The 22,647-nt window shown below is 41.7% G+C and overlaps 1 protein-coding gene across 3 annotated transcripts in view; it reads right to left on the reverse strand.

The window, feature by feature from the left end:
* The window catches only part of slc16a4 (solute carrier family 16 member 4), a 32,617-nt gene extending 10,381 nt beyond the window's left edge, over nucleotides 1–22,236 (reverse strand). The window contains exons 1-9 of one of the 3 annotated variants that reach the window (XM_077582157.1): nucleotides 21,956–22,236; nucleotides 21,661–21,818; nucleotides 20,713–20,798; nucleotides 8,272–8,526; nucleotides 8,038–8,161; nucleotides 7,755–7,887; nucleotides 7,417–7,560; nucleotides 7,174–7,335; nucleotides 6,028–6,657 (exon numbers count right to left, since the gene is read on the reverse strand). In XM_077582157.1, coding sequence (XP_077438283.1) covers nucleotides 6,028–6,657; nucleotides 7,174–7,335; nucleotides 7,417–7,560; nucleotides 7,755–7,887; nucleotides 8,038–8,161; nucleotides 8,272–8,273 — 1,195 coding nt within the window. In that variant the 5' untranslated portion in view covers nucleotides 8,274–8,526; nucleotides 20,713–20,798; nucleotides 21,661–21,818; nucleotides 21,956–22,236. The remainder of the gene's footprint in view (nucleotides 1–6,027; nucleotides 6,658–7,173; nucleotides 7,336–7,416; nucleotides 7,561–7,754; nucleotides 7,888–8,037; nucleotides 8,162–8,271; nucleotides 8,527–20,712; nucleotides 20,799–21,660; nucleotides 21,819–21,955) is intronic. The other 2 variants (XM_077582174.1, XM_077582166.1) reach the window with 2 other exon arrangements.
* Between the last annotated feature and the right edge of the window lie 411 nt (nucleotides 22,237–22,647).

Below are 22,647 nucleotides of genomic sequence, written 5' to 3' on the forward strand. Positions count from 1 at the left end.
AATCAAATGGTCAGGCTTGGGGGGAAGGCATCAAAAGTTTAAGGCTTTGGTATGAGGTGAGGTGTTAAAAGGTTAGGGTAAAATGTGAGGCATCTTTTTTTATTAGTAAGTTGGAAGGCATTAAAAGGTAAGTGTAATGTGCAAGGCATCACAAGGTATGGTGTGTGGCATTAAAAGGTTTGGATTGGGTGCGAGGCATCAACATGTTAATATGAGGCATCAAAGATTTTGAGTAAGTTGGAAGGTATCAAATGTTAAGGGTAGGGTGAGGAACATCAAAAGATTAGGGTAGGGTAGGTGAGGTGTGAAAAGATTTGGGTAGGGTGTGAGCCATCAACGGGTTAGAGTAGGATGTAAGGTGAGGCATTAAAATGTTTGGGTATAATGTGAGGTGGGGTGTTAAAAAGTTAGAGTAAGATGTGAGGCATTTAAAGCTCTGCTGTGTGTTCTGGTGTGAGGCATCCAAAAATTTGAGTCGGATGCAAGGCATCAGAAGTTTTAAGTTTGAATTGAGGCGAGGCATCAAAGATTAGGGTAGGGTGCAAGGCATCAAAAGAAAAGGTTTAGAGCAGGATATGAGGCAAGGCATCAAAAGTTTCGTGTTAGGGTGTGAGGCATGAATAGGTGTCCCTCCTGCTACTCCCCTCCCTGATGGATGTGCAGTCACGAGATGAAAGTCGGAGATAATAAGCGGCCGCTGTTAGTTTTTCCCAGCTTGGCCGAGGCACTTGGCTTGGCCCTCGCCTCCGCCGGCCAGCCTCTTTTGTGCCCGCTGCCGCCTCAGTGCTCTTCAGCAAAGTGTCTGCCGCTTGGCCTCGCACGGAGCGGGGGGAGCCCCGCTCGTTACCGGCAACTTTCCTCAGCCGGCCGTTGCTTAGCGACTAGCAGCTAGCTGAAAAGGGCTTGAGGAACAGGCCGGACCGGACCTTCCTTCCATTGAGTCAATGGGCCTCTATGACAACCGCCGGGGGGGAGAATAGAGGGCCCAGCGGGATGCCGGGACGGCGCTTTTGTGGCGCGGGTGGCACTTCGTCACTCTCATTACGAGCGCACATGAGCGCCAAACGTGACAGGACAAACGTGCCACAATCTCAAGAGTCGGGTGGTCTCGGGGGAGTCGCACACTCCACTCATTCCCAACCCGCCGTGCCGTGAGAATTCATCAGGTGGACCCATCAAATTTCACGCCATTGGGCTGGAAATCTGGATTCCTTTCATACAAATTACGGCTTCATTTCAATTAGTCTAGGTTTTATTTTTTATATGCATAAAAGGATTATTTTTGTATTTATTTATTTATCCAGTAAATAAGTTAAGTGTTTAAGAAGTGTGGTCCACATATTAATTTATTGCTTGTATTTATTAACCTTATCTTGAAAAGTGATCACATATTAAATCTCAATATTATGAGGGGAGAACATTGCAATTAGATTAAAAAAATTAAAAATAATCGCTCATCCCTACTGCAAATGATGCATCTTTGTTGTCCATCTATCTATACTAGTGATCAATAAGTGACAGGCAGAATAATTCAGTGGTCTTCCGCTATGTGTCAGAAGGTACAATTAACCTGCATATGCTTATTTCTCTCTCTGTATATGTTTTTTCAGTATTGAGTTATGAAATATATAATAATATAAATAATTTCCCCCAAAATATTGTTGTTCTATTTTGACATTGTTTTGTTTTTTTAAAAATTACATATTTTTTCCAGTAGTATACACTTTTTTTTCTCCTGAAATCTACATCTTTAAAAAAAATAAAAATAAAAAAATAACTAATTCTAAATATACAGTTGTTGTTTTTTAATGAAATGTACGCCTGTTTTTCAGAAATTACTACTTTTTTTCAGAAACCTTTTTTCACAGGAATCTAAAAAATGTATTCAAAAGTACAGTCCTTTTTTTAAATTTACAACTTTTTTTTCAAAATCTAAGAACGATTCTGAAATATAAAGATTGTTTGAAATATAGTACTTATATGTCTTTTTTCAATAATGTATACCACTTTTTTTAATTCACCACTGAGTCAAACAACTTTTTTCCTGAAGTACCTTTGTTGTTTTGAAATTGTTCAACCTTTTACCCATGGTGGGTTTTTTTCTGCAGAAATACATTTAACTCAACAATTCCAAATCATTATGTCTAATATTTATACATTTTTGCTATCTACAGCCAGTCTGACGTGGACTTGATGGTGGTCAGGGTATTTGTATTGGTCGATGTATCAATGGAGTTACTTCACATGAAATCATTTTTTCAGCTCACACTTCACTCATTCAAACTACAGTTTTAGAATTAAATATTTCCGATATAATCTTCATGGGAAGTGCCGTTTTGTAAGAGAACCAAATGGAAGTTGGACGGAACCAATTGTGGTTGGGCTTGGAGTTTGTAGTGCAACAGCAGCAGTAATGAGTTGTGCTGTTGCTCTGTGCGGTTGGCGTGCGTCATGCGTTCACTCTATTGATTTCCTGTCTGCAGTTAAGAGGGTTATGATTCCATGTTTAAGTGTTCAGCTCAAAAAGTGCACAGCAGGTTTGCCTTGCAAGAAGCACATGTTAATGATCTTAAGATATGTAAACACAATTGTAAGGGTTGAAATCTCTGAAGCACCTGCACCTCGCAGGTCTCAAACTTTGATATTCTTGGGACAGAATAGTCCAAATATAAAATATGTCAACAGGTTTATTTTAATAATAAAATGCCATTGTTTATAATTATGGAAATTAATTAAGCAAATTAGTGTGCTTTTTTTTTCTATTTCCAATGAATTAATTCAATTAATTCATTCAAAAAAAGACTAAAATTAATTAACAAATTACTTAATTAAAAGGACAAAATACAGCCTAAATAACCAATTTTAGGGAGGTAAAGGATAAATTAATGCAACAAATATAACAGAACTCTTGGTAACGTAAATGCTAGGTGGGCTGCGTGGATTCAGTGAACGCTTGTCTGTCGCTGCAGTGGTTTCCTTGAGATACAAGCCTATTTGGTCGGTTTTCACACTTGTAACTTAAAACACATTTATCTCAAATCATGGTTCCCCATTGAAATGATGGGAAATGCCATTCATCCATTCTAGCCTCTCCAAGAAACAGCATATATGTTAATGTGATTTGAAAATGAGAAATAGATCTGTACTTTATAAAAAGAGTTTAAATAGAATTTAAATCAATTTTTGTGTAAATTTAAGGACATAATGCTGCTCCCTCTGATGTGTCGCCTTAGCCACCTGGGCACAGTATAATAGAGGCGGGTCTCAGCTCCTCTGTAAGCAACAGCAATATTAGCCGTTCTTCGCAGAGGATCAATAATGTATTCCTATGAGTATTGTTATATCATCTGTCTACATGTGTTGCTCCAATGTTTGTGTTCAAATATCAGTTGTTAATAAGGTTTTAACACAATGACACTGACGCTATTTGTTAGCTCGCCTGTAGCCCCTTGGGCGATTATGGACTTCACGAGGCCTCCAAAAGCACTATAGAGAGTGGATGTATGGATCCAATGATTGACTCTGGCGTGAAAGACAGACAAGAGCATGCCATTGATGATCATGGATCCTCGTTGAATAATTAACAAGCACATTAAGGAGGCGCTCGTGAAGAATGAATGTGTGCAACTGGTCCCAATGCACATGTTGTTTTCACAATATAGTGTGAGTGTGAACCCACCCACTCTGGCCACTAGACCAAAGTTCAGCTTTTATGTAAGCGCATTCATTGCATAATACTGCAGCGTCTGAGCAGCTCACGAATAATTCATGGCCTCCTAGTTGATGGAGGACTTGATGAAGGCGCTCTTATAGCACCCTGGAGCGCCTCCTTCCAGCTCATAAATGTCACATTTAGCACTTGCATGCTCATTTCAAATCTATACATGTTTTCAATACGACTCATTCTTTATAATAATTCCATTGTCTCTGTGTTCTCAAGCTTGTTGTCTTGAGCGATACAAAGGCAGCAACAGTCTGGTTTTCCACCACTGTTGAATGAAACGTGACTTACCCCGAGATTACACCGCATGCGTGTGTGTTGCGGATCCGCTGCGCTCCGTCTTGAGTGCGTCCCTTGGACACGTCAATACCATGGACAAAACTCACTGGCTACGCACAACTGCGGTCCGGCAGCGCCATCGCCGACAACTTCCCGCCGTGTCTCGCGTGATCGTGCGCGATAATGTGGCACAACTTGCATTGTAAAAGTTTTCACTGAACTTAACTCACCGTCCACTCCCACAGCTTTTGCTATGGCTTTCCTTATGAAAAGGATGTGTTGTATATAATTTTGTGGCTTTCCACCTCCATTATAAATCTCTCCTCATCCATGTTCACTAATGTTTAAACTGTGAATAATGCTGCATTCGAGGATGGTCGGAAGCCGGATTTACCTGTTTTTTCCCTGTTTCGACCTGAAACTGTTTGAGGCGAAAGTAAACAAACAAAATGGCGGATAGAGATAAATAGTTTTTTATTTTAGTCCTCAAAACTCATTTTGAACGCCAGCAAATTTGCCTTCTCGCAATTTTGCACAGTATCAGCTCCTCCAATATTAGCCGTTCTTCGCAGAGCAAATTTGCCTTCTCGCAATTTTGCTTCATTTATTATTTTTATCTTATTTCATAAGCATTTCATACAGTTCAGTAGTTCACCGTATAATTTTATGCAGGGAGATAGCAGCATAGTCACATATGTTGTGTTACGTGGAGTTATGTTGAATATTTATGAATGAAGAAAGCAATCTAGTTTTATACTCGAGTAAATTGTGTTTTAATTTAAATTGTGGGTGGTGGGTGGTGTCTGGTCGGTGCTGGATTTCACTTTCCTTTCTTTTCTTTGGTCCTTCCTCGGGTCTCTTGACAGCCTCACGGCTCTGGCTGGGTTCTGAAGTGTTCGGTTTAGGTGAACGGTATGGGATTTTTTTTATAGGTTTTAGGTGCACATGCACATACACGTACTCGCCCACATACAAAATAAAAATTTATTAAAAAGGAGAAAAAAAAGAAAATAGGTCTATTCGTCTGCCGGGCTCTGGCACGATGGAGTCGATCCGTAGTGCATACGCAGCCGGTGTAACTTGAACAAGCTGAGAAAATGGAAACGAATCAGCTCCGCGCCGGAGCGGAGCGGATCCGCAACGCACATGCATGCGGTGTAATCTAGGGGTTAGTGTGGCGGCCGTGGTTTAAGAGGAGGAGATTGTTGTCCAGTAACCAGAAGGTTGGCTGTTTGATCCCCACTCTCCCCGAATCATGTGTCGTTGTATTCCTGGGCAAGACACTTCACACACATTGCCTCCAGTGCCAATAAATAATAATAAATCTGATCCATTATTATTATTAGTCACACGTTTTGCTGTTTAAAAACATCCAAACAATTCTTAAAATACGAGGCCAAGTTCTTGCGTCTTCTTCAACTGGGAGTGATAAGAAACCTTTCTTATTACTCCCAGTTGAAGCTTACTGTCAAATTAAACATAAAACTTGGAATTCCATGTTATGTATATAACCAAATCACATAACTTTGCGAAAGTCCACTAGCTAAATGCTAAGTTAACACATAATAGGAAATGCTATAAGATGGGCTAACAAAAAATAGCATCGATATAAGCGTTTTTTTTAAATAATTGAAAAAGGAAGTCAACCCATAAGTTTGCAGTACAATAATATAATTACTATTACTACTACTAGTAATTTAAACACGGTATTCTGATTATCATTGCGTTTGTGAAATGTGAGTTAAGCAGCAAAATACACCCATTCTTATTTATCCCAGAAGTTGGCCATTTTGCCACTTGCTTTCAGCTGAAAATGACATCTTTCTCAGCGCTCAGGTAACAGCCAATCACGTCACAGCTTCAGAAAACAACAAACATTATCGCCATTGATCAGTAGATTCCAAATGCGTACAGTAGGCCCAATTAATCCAATCTATATACTGTAGCATGTAGCGCACACCACCACATCCTGATGAAATGTCCAACTTAAGTATGCAGTGAGACAACATGTTCAGTGCGGCCCTTACCTGCCACAGAGATGATAAAGGAAGCATCCATGGGGTCGATGCCCAGAGTTCTGGCTCGAGCAGACAGGTGGAAGTAAGGGATGAAGTAGGCCAGCTGGCTGAAGACCAAAGACCACGTGTAGATGCAAAAGAATGGGTCCTTGAGTAAGGAAAAATCGAGTACTTTGGCTTTCTTAAGGCTCTCCTCGTCCGGCGTGCCTGCCTGGACGGAGGGAACTCCTACCGGGGTGGACCCATTTGTGGTGCCATTGAGCTCCAGGGAGCCATCAGCGGTGAACTTACACAGACCCACGTCTTGGTGGGTCTCGTGGCCGTTGAGAACCAGTCTGTTCAGTTCAGGGTTCTCCAACTGCCCCTTGGTTTCCTGAGTGCATTCCAGCTCCTCGAGAGGAGCACGAGGAGGTGATGGAAGTGAGTCCGATTTGGAGATGCCGTTGGATAAATGCGAGGAGCCATTCAGGCAGCTTTTGGCGGCGTCTTTCTCTGAGGAGCTTTTGAGGGACACCGCTGGGCTCTTCTCGCTGGGGGAAGCGCAGCTGGACGCGGTGGGGGGTTTCACTTGGATGGGCCGGAGGAGCATCGCGGTAGCCACCAGGTTGAGCATCAGGCCGCCGAGGATCAGCAATGCGCCTACCAGGGACATACAGAGGAGACAAAATTGGCCAATGTAGTAATGATTCCATTATGGTACTGTATGGACACATTAGTGTCATAGAATCGGAATTTTCAGAATCAAATTTGAACGAGTCACAGAGGAATTTTGAAAGGCCACACTCCACGAACGTCCGTCCCACATTCACAGCTCAGTATGTGTGACGTATGCCTGTAGGCGTGGCACATGCATCGTGTCAAAAGTGGAAAATTGAGCCAGCTTATGTACAATGCCCAACTAGATAGTGTATCAACACCTTTGTCTTTGTTACTTCAATGTTCGCTTCTCACATCATCCCAGCAGCATATGAAGGCTGTTTGGCCACTTGGACACCGGCTTAACGGAGACGACAGGTTAGCTTAGCTTAGAACGGGAATAGAATGCAGATTTTGGATGACAGAGGGAGAGAGACAGAGAGAGAGAAAGGGTGAGAGAGAGAGAGAGACAAAGGGAGAGAGCGAGAGTCAAAATAGTGATGCATTTGTCCCGCGTACCTTGCCAAGCATACTGGTCCAGAAGCAGCTGAGTGAACGGAGCAAGGGCAAATGTCAAACCCATCCCAGAACGTCCGATGGAATACGCCGTTGCCAACCTCTTCCGGAAGTAGAGCGCCGTGACCACGGAGAAGGATTGGTACAGTAATGCGAAACCCATTCCTGCATGGGGGGGATGGGGGGAATTTTAAAGCAGAGGTTCTCAAACGAGGATCCCCATGAGTTGTATTTTAGGGATCTCACCTACGATGACTCCCATGCTGATGTAGAGGAAAACCACGCTGTTGGCGAAAATACTGATGAGGAAGCCCCCGCTGACCAGCACGGCCCCCGTAATGGACGTCACCCTGGTCCCTAACTTGGCACAGGCTACCGAGGCGATGGGTGCTGATGGGTGGCAGGAAAGAGAGGAAGTGTGAAGACACAGGCACACCCCAGAATGAATGGAGGGAAGACAGAACAGAGCCAAAAAGAATAGCACAATACAGCAGTGAATATGCCAGTGCCACACCCTATGAGGAAGGGCTGACACACTTAGCATACAGAACAGGACAGGACAGGACAGGACGGTGTTGTCAAACCTCCAGAGAGACGCAAACTGGACATGATGGAACCAATCCAGCTGATGCTTTCTGCCGAGCCCCCAAACTCATCTTGGAATGCCAAAAAGAAGATCCCAAAAGTCTTCAATGTTCCCATCACCAGGACGTTAACCTAGAAAACAACCGAAAATGAGAGCAAGATCACAGAAAGGTGCTGAAACAAATCAAAAAAATTCCTTCTCCATCTGCCTTTCCATTCTGTATCAGTGTTTTGTCTTCAGATATCAAAGCAGTAACCATCATTCATTTGTGTTCACATTACCAAGAAACAATGCAGCACCACCAGCCAGCCCCATCCGCCATCTGGTGGCTCCTCGTACTGCATCTCTTTGTCTTTGTCCTTCTTCGTGGAGATATGATCCTTCCTGAAGAGCTTCATGGCTGCCCTACCACCGGTGGAACAAAACAAGTGGACAGTAAATATATGCTATGTAAAATGCATGACGCGTTTAGATTGTGTCAAAGGGTAGCTACACAAGCTCATCACTTTAGTTACATTTCCTCCAGTCTGCGCGTCAGGCAGTCAAGGGCCTCCAGTCTTTTCGGTTTATTGCATATCCTTCATCAGTGTCCCCGTTTAGTCTTTTTTGCGGTCTTTTTAGGTCCTTCTAACATGTTCTTCTCCAGTTGTTCCTTGGCCGGCTTCGTTTTCTTTTCCCAACTTGGGGTGTTACGTGAGCTCTGTAATTCACTTTCAATATTTTTCGAAGACATCACTGGTGGTGGTCGAGCAGTGAAACATGGAAGAAGTCTGTAAAAGTGGATACGAAATTGGATGTTTCCCACTTTAGTCAGGGCCTCTCGGAAAAACTGTGCTTATGGGGTAGATGCCACGGACTTACAACTTCCATAATTCAAACACCTACGCTGTTTCCGGTTAATGTTGCGACATATAGGCCGTGTCCCAATACTTGCACTGCCACCCTTGCGCCCCTCAATTGCCTATTCCCGTTGATGGGTGCTAGTGTGTAGGGTGGGGTTCACCAATTCCGGTCCTGGAGGTCCGGAGTCCTGCAGGTTTTAGATGTTTCCGCCTACCAACACATCTGATACTAAAGAGCAGGATCCTTATCAGGAGTGCTGATGAGCTGATTATATGACTCAGGTGTGGTAGTGGGTGGAAGCATCTAAAACCTGCAGGACTCTGGACCTCGAGGACCGGAATTGGTGAACCCTGGTTTAGGGTGTCTCAGTTCTCTGAAACGCTTCGGAGAACTGAGACAGACACACTATACACTCGTACCCATTGATGGGAACGCGCAATTGAGGGGCTCAAAGGTGAAAGTGCAAGTATTGGGACGCGGCCTATATGTCGCAAACAGTAACCGGAAACAGCTTAGGTGTGTGACATATAGAAGTCAGAAGTGCCTCCTCCTCCGTGGCATATACCCCATTATCAATTTTCCGAAAACGTAATCACCTTTTTGGGATTGTCCCAACATGGCCAAATACTCAATTTTTTTGCAGGTGTGTGTATCCTGTTGAAAAAACTTCCAAAAGTCCCTCGTAACTTCCCGTAAAAAGTTGGGGAAAAAATTGCTTCACCAGTTTCACCAATCAACACAAAATTCGGTAGGCATGTCAATCAAAACAGAATGGACATAAAGTGACTACGCATGCTTACACCGCTGTAATGTTAATGGTAATAAGGGGAGCCGCTTCGATTGGCCGTAGTTGGCTGTGTTCCATCCCACAACAGTGAAGAATGATGCAGGACATCCTATTTTATCTGTGCGAAACAAGCAAAATATTAAAATAAAGAAAACTCTACCCATGCGCACAGTTAGACTGTGTTTTGGCTAGACTTCAGGCCCTCCAGGACCCATGCCTGAAATGTAACGATTGAAATGAAATGGTTTAAAGCAGCCATTCTTGGCGAAATTCAGGACTCGTACTTTTGACAAATTAATCCTAGGCAGACATTAAAGAATACGACAACAAGTCCTCCTTAAGCACAATTTAGTGGAAGCAACACTTGTGGTCAATCCACATGACTCTTGGCCAGCATCTCTCATGGGACTAAAAACATCCTGCCTGTTTAACTTTCTGTGGATATTCTTCTCTAACCAGTGTCATCCTTTCAGGAGAAGTGATGCACAAAGCTAAAGAAAAAGCAAAACATACAGAGTTAATCCTGCCTCACGCTGATGATGGAGCCTTTGACAGTTATTCCGTGTCACTGACGGATATGTTGAGCCTGCGTGAAAAACAGCAAAAACAGATTCCTCCTGTCCCACTTGAGAAATAGACCAGTTAATAATGAACTGAAGTGTTTGCATTGTCAGCCGTCAAATCCTCATTCCTAGACTAAAGTTAGTGTTAAACTATTTTGACAGATGATGATGCTGATGAACGTGCGCATCCATGCATGAGATCCTAAAAGGTCCAAAAGAGCACAGAGCAGCCTGTGATGAGCACACGTGGTCAAAAAAATGTCACATTCTCCCGAGTCATCATCCCTAAAGTTCACTTAATGCAACTTTCAGTGCTAAGCAGATTTAACGTCGAGGCATAAAGTCCAAAGTTGCAAATCAATAATACCTGCCGTGGGACCTCTCACACAACCGATAATGCGGCCGCCAGCACCAAAGGAAGTCTGCAGCTCAGCAGCAGATGATCCCAGCAACTTGTCAATGGGTAAACGCATAAACGAACTGCTGTCGACAGCGAGTCAGACATTTGCTCCAAATCCAAAGATCGTGGCGCCGATGCATTATGGCATCCGCGTAAGGTGTGCCAGACCACAAAAATGTACAACCAGGCCTGCACAACAGACGATCTGGCGTTGCAGCATCATCCGCCCCAATAAAACTCTGACAGTCCCACGTGGACTATTAATGTCTGCTTGGTTTTTTTGCCTTGTTTTGCAGCTTGCTGAGTCCCACCCATTACCCCGTAGGCCTGCCTTGCTTGCTTCCCCACATCTGCCTTTCATCAGCGCTGCCCTGTCCTTTAGCAGTCCCTTTTAGACACATTGCGCAACAATGGCCCCTCAATTATGCAGCTTTTACTTGACGGACATGGCGCGCCGCCGACACTGAGGGATTTTTACAAGTCTTTCTCTAACACGTGTGACGTGTAACACAATAGTGCTGGAATCCACTGGGCTGCGTTGTTGCGAGCAAAAACCTCACATGACCTTGGATTGCATCTTTTCACTCCGCATAGGCGTGTAACAGGAGTATCCCTGCGTACTGTAATGTGAAACAAGATTTCAGCAAGAAATTCCTGCTAATCAGGTTCACTCTGCTGGTCATAAGACTGTTAAATAATGCAGATGATAAACTCAAGACAATGTGATCAATTAAAGGGGAAGTTTGCAATTTAAATAAATAATAAATTGTGGTGGCATATCTTGGCATCATATACTTATCATATACTTGGCATAAGACAAGCAGTCAAGTGAAGCAACATCAGGCCGCTGATAGGATTCAGAAGTGACATGGAATTTGCCGCATTTCTGCTCAACAGATACGATTAGCACGTCTTTTTTTTTATTTTAATTGATTGTACATTCCGAAATTTAAAACTTCAAACCCTTACAGTAAAACTCCATGGCGAAGTCATGCTATAGTATAGCATGAATTCTACACTACGCTGGTCTAGGAGCTATACCAACGTAGCAGTTATGGCTAACGTTAGCTTGTTTACAGTGCTAATGCTAGCTTGGTATTGCTAGCAGGTGTGACACTAAATTCAAAGGAAATGAAAAATAAAGAAAACGTCAAACCAAAATGTCCGACTTCCTGTTCAACTTGGGTTATGAGTTCTTGAGACTCTTTGGTGCATCCTGTTATGATAGATTTGTCATCCCAGTCAACCAGTCGCATTGAGCTCGGTTGTGACGCCAGGATACACACACACTTGTTTCGGTAAATTGACTTTACTGCTGAGTTAGGGTTAGTCTTTAATTTTGTCATGACGACTTTAAATCTAGCCTTGTCTTTTTTCTTTTCTTTTTTTCGCTAGGCGACCCTAATACGCCGTCATACTTTTTCTTGAAAGGGTAACGGGCGGAAAAAAGGAAGAGGAACCACAGGAAGTACGCGGATGGACATGCCAACCAATTCTGACAAGTACTTTTGTCTCAAGTTTTTTTGTGTCATGATAGTGGGAGATGACATGTTCCTGGTTTTAATTTGTTAGGTTTCTACTTCCTGTTTTGGTTCAATTGCCGTTGGCTTGGCATGACTCTCAGCCGGTATTGAGAAACTTTTGGTGGACAAAGGACGTTGATTTAGCTCTTATATGACTAGTGTGGTACATTGAAATGAAGCACTGAGCTGTACTGTATGTAGATGCAGTCGTGGTTGGACATGTTTGTGTGTAAATGTAATGCTGCTACGTGTGTGTGCTAAATTAACATTTGTTTAAAGGTTTATATTTAAAGTAACATCTATGTTCATTTTTCTCAGCCCATCTGTGGTGTTTCGCATTAAAGTTATTATATCACGGTATTTTAAGCCTTTCCACAGTTAACTATAGGCATATAATGGTTAAATCTTACCTTTGACACCATGGCGATGTCATTTTTTATGTAATATTAGGTATTTTGCTGGCTCTATTTCAAACGCAGAAAAAAACGCCTGGTTCAGTAAAACCCCAGCGCGCCCCTCTCGTCCGGGCCGGCTGCTGCGCTAGATCGCTGAGTTCGAGCCCTCCTCTGAATGGCGTCCTCTTAAATGTGGAGAGAGGATGGATGTTCAATTCTTCAATAAACATTCGAAACAAAAAAGCTCATTGCCGCAAGAAATCTTAGTGGTGGAGGGGGGGGAGAGGGAAGAAGAGAGAGAGAGAGAAGAAAAAAACAGTGCGGACCGGGACCTTCTGCTTAATGGGCAACCACTACACTATTCGTTCAGTTAGGTTCTACAGCGCAGAAATGTTACTCGGCCACGGGACCTTTGGGAATTTAAGACGGCCAATTGGCATTGCAAATGTGACAGATAATTGATCGCTTCGAATTCATTTGGACAGAATGTTTACTGATAAAGGCTACTTTTATCACTACCCTGCGAGCATGGAGGTCTCCAAGAAAGTGGCCGTCTGTTTAGCTTGCATGGGCAGTGCGGGGGTGGGTTCGCACCTAATGACGTCATAGAGTGAGCATCCGCTTGTTTTCTCGGGTTGGGAGGGGCTGGTGCTTGGAAAGCAGAATGACCTAGAATTTCTCATTGAGGGTGAATGGATAAAAACACCACTTGGGTGATGTTTTTGGTGAGGAATTCAAATTTTAACATAGCTAAAAGCTGCAAAAAGTTGATTTTTCACGTTACTGTCCCTTTAAGCTAGCAGTTTTTTGTCAGATGACATTGTGTGATTTGGTCAGAATACGGCGTTTAAATGTGATGTTGCCACGCATGTGCGAACGTGGCTGTTGTTAGAAGGTTTATAATTACCGTAACATCTATGCAAATTTTCCTCAGCCCATTTATGGCGTTTTGCATTATATGTTAGCATTAAGGTTGCGGAGCTACATCCGAGGAAAGTGTATAGTTTGGTTGAAGATTTTGGTGTAAATGTGATGTTGCTACGAGTGTGTTCAACTTGCAGTTATTTAAAATTGTATAACTAGTAACTGGTAACATTTACTCAAATTTTTGTCAGCCCATCTATGTTGATTCACATTACAGTATATGTTAGCATTAAGCTAGCGGACTTTTGTTAATGTGTGATTAAGGTGAACATTTAACATTTAAAGTAGCACTAAGGAACTTTTCATCCTTAAAATATTTTCATAACTCTTCTGATGAAACTTAAAACTAGTTGAATGGTACCTTTGCCATGGCCTGAGGGGGTCTGTATTTTTTTTTACTGGCACTAAGCAACTTTAAGGAGGATGGTAGGAGCACTGCCACACAAAAAATGACAAATGTGCTGACTGCTTTATATCACTTTCTCCTTTCCCCATTCGTTACAAAGATGGAAGTAAATTTGAATGTCGACCCACGATTACTGCTTTCCTGGCAGAAGCTGCAAAACAACTTCAAAGTTTTGTCTGAGGAGACAACAAAAAAAGGGGGAAGCTACTCGGATAAAAGGACAGTCAAGGATCAACATTGGCCCGGCTTTCACTCGCTGATGTGAGCTTGAAAACGACGCAATGTGCTTGTCCTCATGGAAAATGTGGTCTTCCTTCAGGCATAACATTACCGCTTTTGTTCATATGACGCCGCCATAATCATAATCCTTAGTGTTGCTTTAAATTAAATTTAAATATAATTAAATTTAAATTAACTCATTCACTGCCATTATAGACGACAAAAATTCATTTGAACTATTTCTATTAGTTTAACATTTTTCCCACTTTTGTTAACAAAAGTATGAAAACATAGATTTTTTTTTTGTAGTAGAACAGATATAAAAATTTTGATTAATCGTGAATTAACTAATGAAGTCATGCGATTCATTACATTTAAAAATTGTAATCGCCCGACGCCCCTAATTTTTTAAATAATCTTTTCTTAAAAAAAAAACATTATTAAAAATTAAAAAATAAATAAATGTTGTTTTTTTAAATAAAAGATTATTAAAAATTAGGGGCATCAAGCAATTCAAATTTGTAATCCTAATTAATCGCATGACTTCACTAGTTAATTCACGATTAATCACAAATTTTATATCTGTTCTAAATGTACACCAAAATTATATTCTAAAAATTCTAGGTTTTCATACTCTTGTTAACAAAAATGGAAAAAAATGTTAAACTCATAAAAATAGTTCAAACGTTCATTTCTGACGTCTATAGCTGTCAATGGCAGTGAATAAGTTAAAATTTAAACATACATTTAAATGTATTTTGTTTTATGTGCCAATTTTATACTACATTTTAAAACAAACAATTTTGCATGGTTTACATACTTCTGTTCTTCTTCTTTCTTTAACGGCATCAACAATCTGTCACATGTGTCTGTTTTAAAGATCAAATGTAGCCTTTGAACACAAAAGTTTCCCTAGCCCTGACATAGACTTTTATGTCGGACTCTGGAATGAATGATTCCACATGTAATTGATCTCTAAGGGGGAATTTACTTTGGAAAGCCAAGAGAATGGAAGTCATGGAATGCATTGCGTTGGAACTTTAAGGCAACACTGTATCTTGTTTAGAGTTAGTGGCCTGAATCAATAAGTGACTTGTATAAGAAAGCGAGACGCCTTTCAGGCAGAGAGCGCAGAGCGGATTAAAAGAGGAATGAATTGGACCAGTGTACCGCTGGGGAAATATTTGCCTCCCATGTGCTTTTCATAAGTTGTCCGCCTAGAATGCCTGAGTGCATGTTTGGGAATGTGCCGAGGGTCTGCGGGTTCGAGTGAAGGGGGTTGGCAATCGGCACCTCGCGGCGAGGGTTTAACCGCCTCGTGTTTGGGCACGCTTCCATCATGATGTACAACACGCCAACACGTCTCATTCCATAGTTTACACACAAGCTTCCATAATGGACAATCATTGGTCACTTCATTAGGTACACCCATACAACCCGCCCGAGACCCTCCTAATTGTCAAATTAAAAACTAGATCTTTTTCAAATTGTATAAGCTTTCTGACATTAATAAATGGATGATTTATCCTTACTCAATAGTTCACAGAAAAGAAAACATCATTCACTGTTCCAAAATGTCCCCATGACTCTTCCAATGTCTGAACTTGTGGAAAATGTGGTGAGAACACGGACAGTTCTCAAGACTGCATGAACTTCGTCCCCGCTGTCCAATGAGAATGCAGATGTTTCAATAGTCCCCCATGACCCAACCAAAGACCAACAAGTTTGTGTGGGAACCTGTACAAATGTGGTGGGAACCCGGACAGTTCTCAGAACTGTTTCAAGCTCCCTATTAAACACTGTTAACACCGTTCCATTAAAGACACAAACATTTATGGCATAGACAGTTTAACAGTTCACATTTTGGAAGTAATCGCATCAGACTAATACGTAAACACATTGTCAATTTTGACACAGCTGCTAAGCTTGTGCTGCTGCAGCTAATGTGGAGGTCAGACGGTGTTTTGGTGTTTGCGGGTGCTATTAAAAAACTCTGCGTCGGAGGTTTGGACTAACTCAACCGAAACCACGGCTCACGTTACAGGGCGAGGGTCCCTTAAGCGTCTTCCAGCATATGATTTCACAATCCTCCAAAAGCGGACGCTACCATTTCTTCACCTTGACGTCAGCCAGGCGTCTCGCCGGCCTGAAACGTTAACCCTAGCCTCCCCTTTTAAGTGGGCCAGACCAGCTCAGAATTAAACTTGCTCAGCTGTTTTTCGAACCCTACTCGTATGATCTCTGCCGCACTTTGATATTGAGTCGCGACCCGCTTTTTGTACACCTCAAACCAAACGCACGCCATCTTTTTTGATACAAATAAAGAGAAATACTGTATTGGACATAAAGTGCACTTCCGAGTCCAATGTCTAACATCGTAATAGGTTTATTTTTTGTACCAGCAATATTCACGGGTCAATATGACCCACTATTTGTTTTGTCATTATTATTATTTATTGTAATCATTACATGTATATGTTTTAAAAAATAATAATAGTTGTAAATGCAAATAGCAAAATAGATAAGCTTGCTGACAGAGTGGACTATGACAGGATGGACATTTTTAGCTAATGTTAAATTAGCATATTTTGGACCTTCACTTAGAAACATTTATCAATTGGCAAGCTGACTGGGTACTGGTAAAGAAAATATTTTGCATTTTTGACAGGTTTTTATATCAACGGATATTTTACTATGACAGAGTGGACTTGTTTAGCTTGACAGCATCCAATTACACATACAGGAATTTAAAATGCTGACAACTACAAAATGAAAGTGTAAATATTTACTCTGTAGACACTCTGAAGAAAGACAAAAATAATGGCGGTAATGTCATTGAAAACATCGTACGGTTTTGTTTTGTTTTTTAAAGGGCCAGCTATCCTAGAATGACAGGGTGGACAGCAATTCCAATTTCAAGTGCAAAATGTTCAATATCATAATGAAAATTGAATATACATGATCAAAATAACTTGTTTTGTCAAATAACTTGTGAACAATACAACCCTGTAATATTATTTAATTATTTAATCTATTTAATTTTGACGTGTGGGACATGCCAAAATGATGTACATCCAATTTGTAAAAATTGTATAAAATGAAGGAAAAACATTTTAAGAGACCTATCAATGACATGTGCAAATGCACATGCATGTCAGAGTTTCATTATTTAGCTAACTTTTCATGATGTCCGAGTTATTCTGATGAGGACCAATCTACAGTCTCATTCTCTTTGTCTTTACTGGTGCGGACGTTACATTCGGCTGTGGACACCCTGGAGGTAAGGGGAACATCTCCTGATGTGTCATTATATAAGTTGCACTCTAACCCAAACTGTGTTTTTGCTTGACCGCATATACCCTGTCTTGTGCTAGCATACACAAACCAATCTATTGGCTTTGTTATTCCAGCTGTCAGCAGGATGATGGCCAAGCAAACAGTAACGGGACGATTTGCATGGAGCATCGTGTTCTAAGAAGGAAGGCTCCAATCAAAGCCATATATAGAAATTAGGTACTATATATGGTAATGGAAATGAAAGCCTTGATGCCAATTTCAATGATTGGTCTTTCAGACTTTTTGGTGCGTCCAGTTATGATAGACAAGTCCCCCGAATGTTCATGTTTATCAGTGAATACATCCATTTTTGATGGAATTTGTCCCCAAAATGGCTGCCATAAACCAAAAATGGGCAACTTCCTCGTCAATTTAGAGCACAGGTGCTTAAGATATTTTGTGCATCATGTCATAAACAGGCTTGGGGAGTAACGGAATACATGTACCGCCGTTTCGTAATCAGATTACTAATTTTTTTAACTGTTTTCCATTACAGTTACAGGAAAAAACATGTAAAAAGATTACAGGTAGATTTATTGAAAATGGGGATTACTTCGAGGGATTATAATTTCTATGATAAGAGAGAGTGCGAAAGAGAGAGAGAGCGTGTACGCCCGCGCGAGTGGGGCCGTTGCTACATGTCGGGGAGGTGGGAACGAACGAACAAACGAACTGGCTAGTCGTGTCCTCGACACGCGGGCAGTTTGAAAAAGCTTCACGGACGGGAGGAGGAAATGGCGACCGGTATTCACTGGAATTTACTCGGAGTGAAAGTTTGATGTCATGTGTCATCATCTTCATTCGATCTAGCTAGCTAGCTAGCTATCCATCTCTCTAATTATCTATCAAACTGTGAGGTGTGGTTGCTTTCAGTGACAGTTCGAAAACAGCATATGGCCTTCAATCAATCAATCAATCAATCAATAGCCTACATGCTTTTTAATTACACAAGGATTTTTGCTATTTGTAGGCTGCCCGGGTCCCTATCACCCGCAAATAGCACGGGAACATTGTATAGAATATATATTGTGGTGATATTTATTTTTATTTTGTCTTTATGAGCATACTCAATATTGGAGTAATCTAAAAGTAATCCAGTTACATTACTTTAATATTATGGTACTTGGATTACGTTACTAACTACCTTTTTTAGCAGGTAACTTGTAACTGTAACGGATTACATTTTAAAAGTAACCCTCTCAGCCCTGGTTATAAAAGACATGGCCACCCAATTTCATGTTGGTCTTTTTTTCCCCAACGTTGGGATTCTATCCATGTCTGACACTTTTAGATCATTAAGCGCAGCCCAGGTCAAAGTGACCTAAGGAGGAGCATTACCGCTGACAGGCCAACGTAACAGGAGAGCTGAAGCGAGCCGTCATTCATTTTGCTGCTCATCTGATTGGCCACTAACCAACTGCCAAATAATCCCTGCCACTTTCCAAACATTTTAAACAATCAATCAATGGCAGTGGGACAACAACAGAAATTAGAAACCTGTTGAACTCCCGTGCCACTACTGTCCTTTCGGAATGAGGGTCGCAAAACAACAAAAAAAAGGTTGATGCTGGCTGAAATAAGGACAAGTGAGGTATGTGATATGATATGGACACTGGCTCAACTCCAAATTAGGCCACTCCAATGTAAGGGGGGAACACGCTCATCAATGTTATCACAGTTCACGAAAACTAATGAATCACTTCTGCTAAAATTTAACAAAAATGCATTTTCGGTAACAGAATCAAATAAAACGAGTACAGACGCTCTCCTACTTACGAACATTCGTGTTACGAACAACGGTACATACGAACATGTCTGCGCGCATGCGCGCATGTCAAAAAATGTTCGGAAAGAGATGCTGTAAGTTCGATTTTTTATTGCGCACCTTTTTCCGAGTACTGTAGTGCTTCTTTCCGCCGCTAATACCGACGCTTGGCGCTGTGAGAGCTCACCCAGCGTTGGAGGCTCAGCAACGTGTCGCGGAGGAGGAAGAAGAAGAAACGCCTGTCGCTCATAGATAAAGCCATCGCACTCTTCGAGCAGCAAGACCCAAATATTGAACGTTGCACAAAGGTTGCAAATCAATTGAATGATGCCATACAGTGCTACCGCATCATTTATGATGAAAAAAGAAGAAAACTGTGCAATCGTAGTTAGATCGCTTCTTTCGGCCAGTTTCTAGTAAATCCTCCAAGGAAGATACTCATCAACCCTCATCTTCTTCTCCGTGACCCTCAACTTCTTCCTACATTGAAGTTACGGAGGAGGAAGTAACTTTTGAAGCCCATTCCAGCGACGACGAAGAACCTCTCATGATATAAAATCCTCCTCTTCCTCCTCCTCCATCAAATCCTTAAGCATCGAGTACATCTTCCAAAAGTAAGTTAAACTTCATTTTATTTATCTTATTACGTACATGTACATACTGTGTGTGTCTCTCGCTCTCTCTCTCTAACATACGTAGTACAGTACTGTACGTATTCTCTTTAAACATAAATTATAATACAAAATATAGCACTGAAGCAACTTACGAACAAATTCACATTACGAACGATCGCTCGGAACGTAACTCGTTAGTAAGTTGGGGAGCGTCTGTACTTTTTTAAATAAATGATTTATAATACCAACTATGACTAACTATATTTATAGTAAAAATGCCCATATACTCCAAATATATATATTTTTTAAAAGTTAAACTAATACTAAAACTTACTAAAGTGTGTTATAAGCACAGCAGCTGAATGCTAACTTTTTATTCTTTCTTCTTCCTTTTTTTTGCCCGCTGTAAAAGATCCTGTGCGGTTTCTACTGCTGCAACCGAGATGATGTTGCATTCATTATGGAAGCAACCAATGTTCGGGGGGAGGAGGGGGGGGTGGTACCAAGTCCACTGTCCACATTCTGCACTCAATTTATGACACGCTGGCAGTTGAGGCCGCACTCATAAATTGATGCTTTTTTTGGGATCTCTCGAAACTGCAGCTCAGCACATGAAACACACGACTACGCTATGACACGAAGCAACTACAACAATGTGAGACTACTACAGTATACTATGACACTCCTGCGCTACTGCTACTGCGGAAAATACGACACTACAGTATGAAACTATGACACTGGCACTACAACACTTTCACACAATCGACTTCCTGGACTGTCCTCTCATTTGCGCTCACAATTCTTGACAGCACGCACCGGCAACACTGCCTGGCTCACGACCTCTGTCCTGTCATGTCTCCCGTCATTGATATGGCAACTTGTCACATCCATTCCTCACAGTGTGTAACGCTGCCCTCCCAGTCCAACATGTAAATAAAATCCAACTCCCATGTAATGTTAACTGCTGTCATATAAAGTTTGTGTGCTGCAGTTCTCTCCATCTGTCAATTCTCAGAGCTCATTCTGTCCAACTGCACGGACAATAAAAAATGATCTCAACACAAATAGCAAAACTGTAAAAGAAATCAGATCTTCCATTCTGCATGGCCAACTAGCCAAGCGGGTCAGGTTTAAAAAACAAACAAAAAAGACAAGACAAATAGGAGAGCATTTTGAATCACCTGTTTTGCTAGTTTGCGTTGGAACGAAGGTCACAAGGCATCGTCCCTGCGTGACATTCTCAGCTCGGCCGCTTCAAACCGTACACCTGCAACAAGATGATTAAAACAATGTTATTTGTTTCCTTTTGGTACTCGTATGTATGTACAGTCAAATTGCCGACAGAGGTGGGCGCTACGTAGAATCTTGTTTAGGGAGCCACATTGGCTCTGTGAACGAATGTAGTACTTTGACAAAAAAATGTACTACATTGACGCTGAAGGAGTTGAGAAAGCCAGGAGCGTTAAAACAAATTTTGAAATGTGAATCTCGATCCATGAAATGATGGAGACACTGCTGAAGGTGAGGAAAATGTGGCGAAAAAAGCAAAAACTGTGTGGAAGATGAAGTTTGGTGAAAGGAAAAACAGGTTTATATATTTATTATCTTATTGCAGTATATTTTTATTCAGCAGAACAGTACTGTTTTTTTTTTATTAATGGGTCAAATTAACCCACTGCATATTTAACATTAAAATTGTTATTGGGTCAAATTGACCCGCTGTATTTTTATAACCATTGAATGTTCATGGGTCAATTTGGACCACTGCATATTAACACAAAAAAATACAGTTAAAAAAAAAAATATATATATATTTATTTATTTTTTAACTGTATTTTTACACGGTGTGTGTATTGGGTTTTTTTTTGGGGGGGGGGGGGGCATTGGGAACAGATCAACTACATTTCCATTCATTTCAATGGGGAAAGTTGACTTGAGATACGAGTGATTTCAGTTATGGCCGCGGTACGAAATCAATTCGTGAGTCAAGGGACCAGTGGCTACACGTTCCTGCAGACTTGCAGTGCAGTGCAGTGCAAAGCAGACATTGTGGAGAGATTACAGTAGTAAACCTCAAAACGCATTTTTGTCGCAAGGTGGGTGATGAAGGGGGTTGTGGGTGGGGGTACCTCGTGTTGTAGCTGCCAGTTGTTATCTCCGGAGCGCAGCCGGGTCGCATGGCGGTGGCGTCGTTGCGGTGCCCCCCTCCTCACTCCGGTCCTTCTCCTTCCTCACAGCGGACGCAGTGACACTTAAACGGCGCGTGTCATCGTCATCTGCAGGCCACCTGTGAGATGAACCAACGTCGGTGGGAGCAAGGGGACGCTTACACCCAAAATAACTTCATATATTTTTAGCAATGCCAAAGCAAACAGTCGATTGCCATGTGAAAAGAAGCAAGTTTGAGTGAAAGGATCTCCATACCTGCAAGGCGCGTCACTGTGGTCTCTTCTTCTCTTCCTGCCATAACTTTGCACTTTAAGAGTAGGGGGGACGTGGGGAGAAAGGGTGAGGGGGGCTCTGCCTGTGCCCGCCCGTGATCTTGCTTGTGCCTCTATTCGCGACGGCTGCGTTCCTTCTGCATCCTCTCACTTTCTGTTCCAAGACGTCTGAGAGCGCGCAAGTCAACCGGAGGGGCAGGAGGGGGGCTTTGTCAACACGCGCTGGGTCACGTGGTCGAGACACCAGGACATCGGAATCGAACTCATGGGGCGTCATTACACTTTAAAATCCTCATTTATTATTATTATTATTATTGCTATTCGGCTTTGTGCTAAAAACGCCGCTGTTGATAGTAGTCTTTTATAGTTACAAAAGTAATTTGTCTATCGTCTGACCACAACTTCGTATAGCTTGCCTTGACACCACCAACAGGCCACTGTCGGAATAGAAGGCGGCCAACATAAGAATTGTGAGTTGCCATTTTTCTGTTCCAGCTTCAACAAAATGACACTTTTTGTATATTTTTTTTTAAATCAGAATAAATGTGTTCTAAAATATTGACACAGTAATGGCGTAATTAAATAGAATATACAGAATTTAAAGAGGCATTGTGCAGTTCAAAAAGGTAATATTAAAGCTGTTTTTACATCATGCATGCTCCAATGCCTGGATGA

Source organism: Vanacampus margaritifer, chromosome 1, assembly GCF_051991255.1.
Source record: "Vanacampus margaritifer isolate UIUO_Vmar chromosome 1, RoL_Vmar_1.0, whole genome shotgun sequence".
In the NCBI taxonomy this organism is placed as follows: domain Eukaryota; kingdom Metazoa; phylum Chordata; class Actinopteri; order Syngnathiformes; family Syngnathidae; genus Vanacampus; species Vanacampus margaritifer.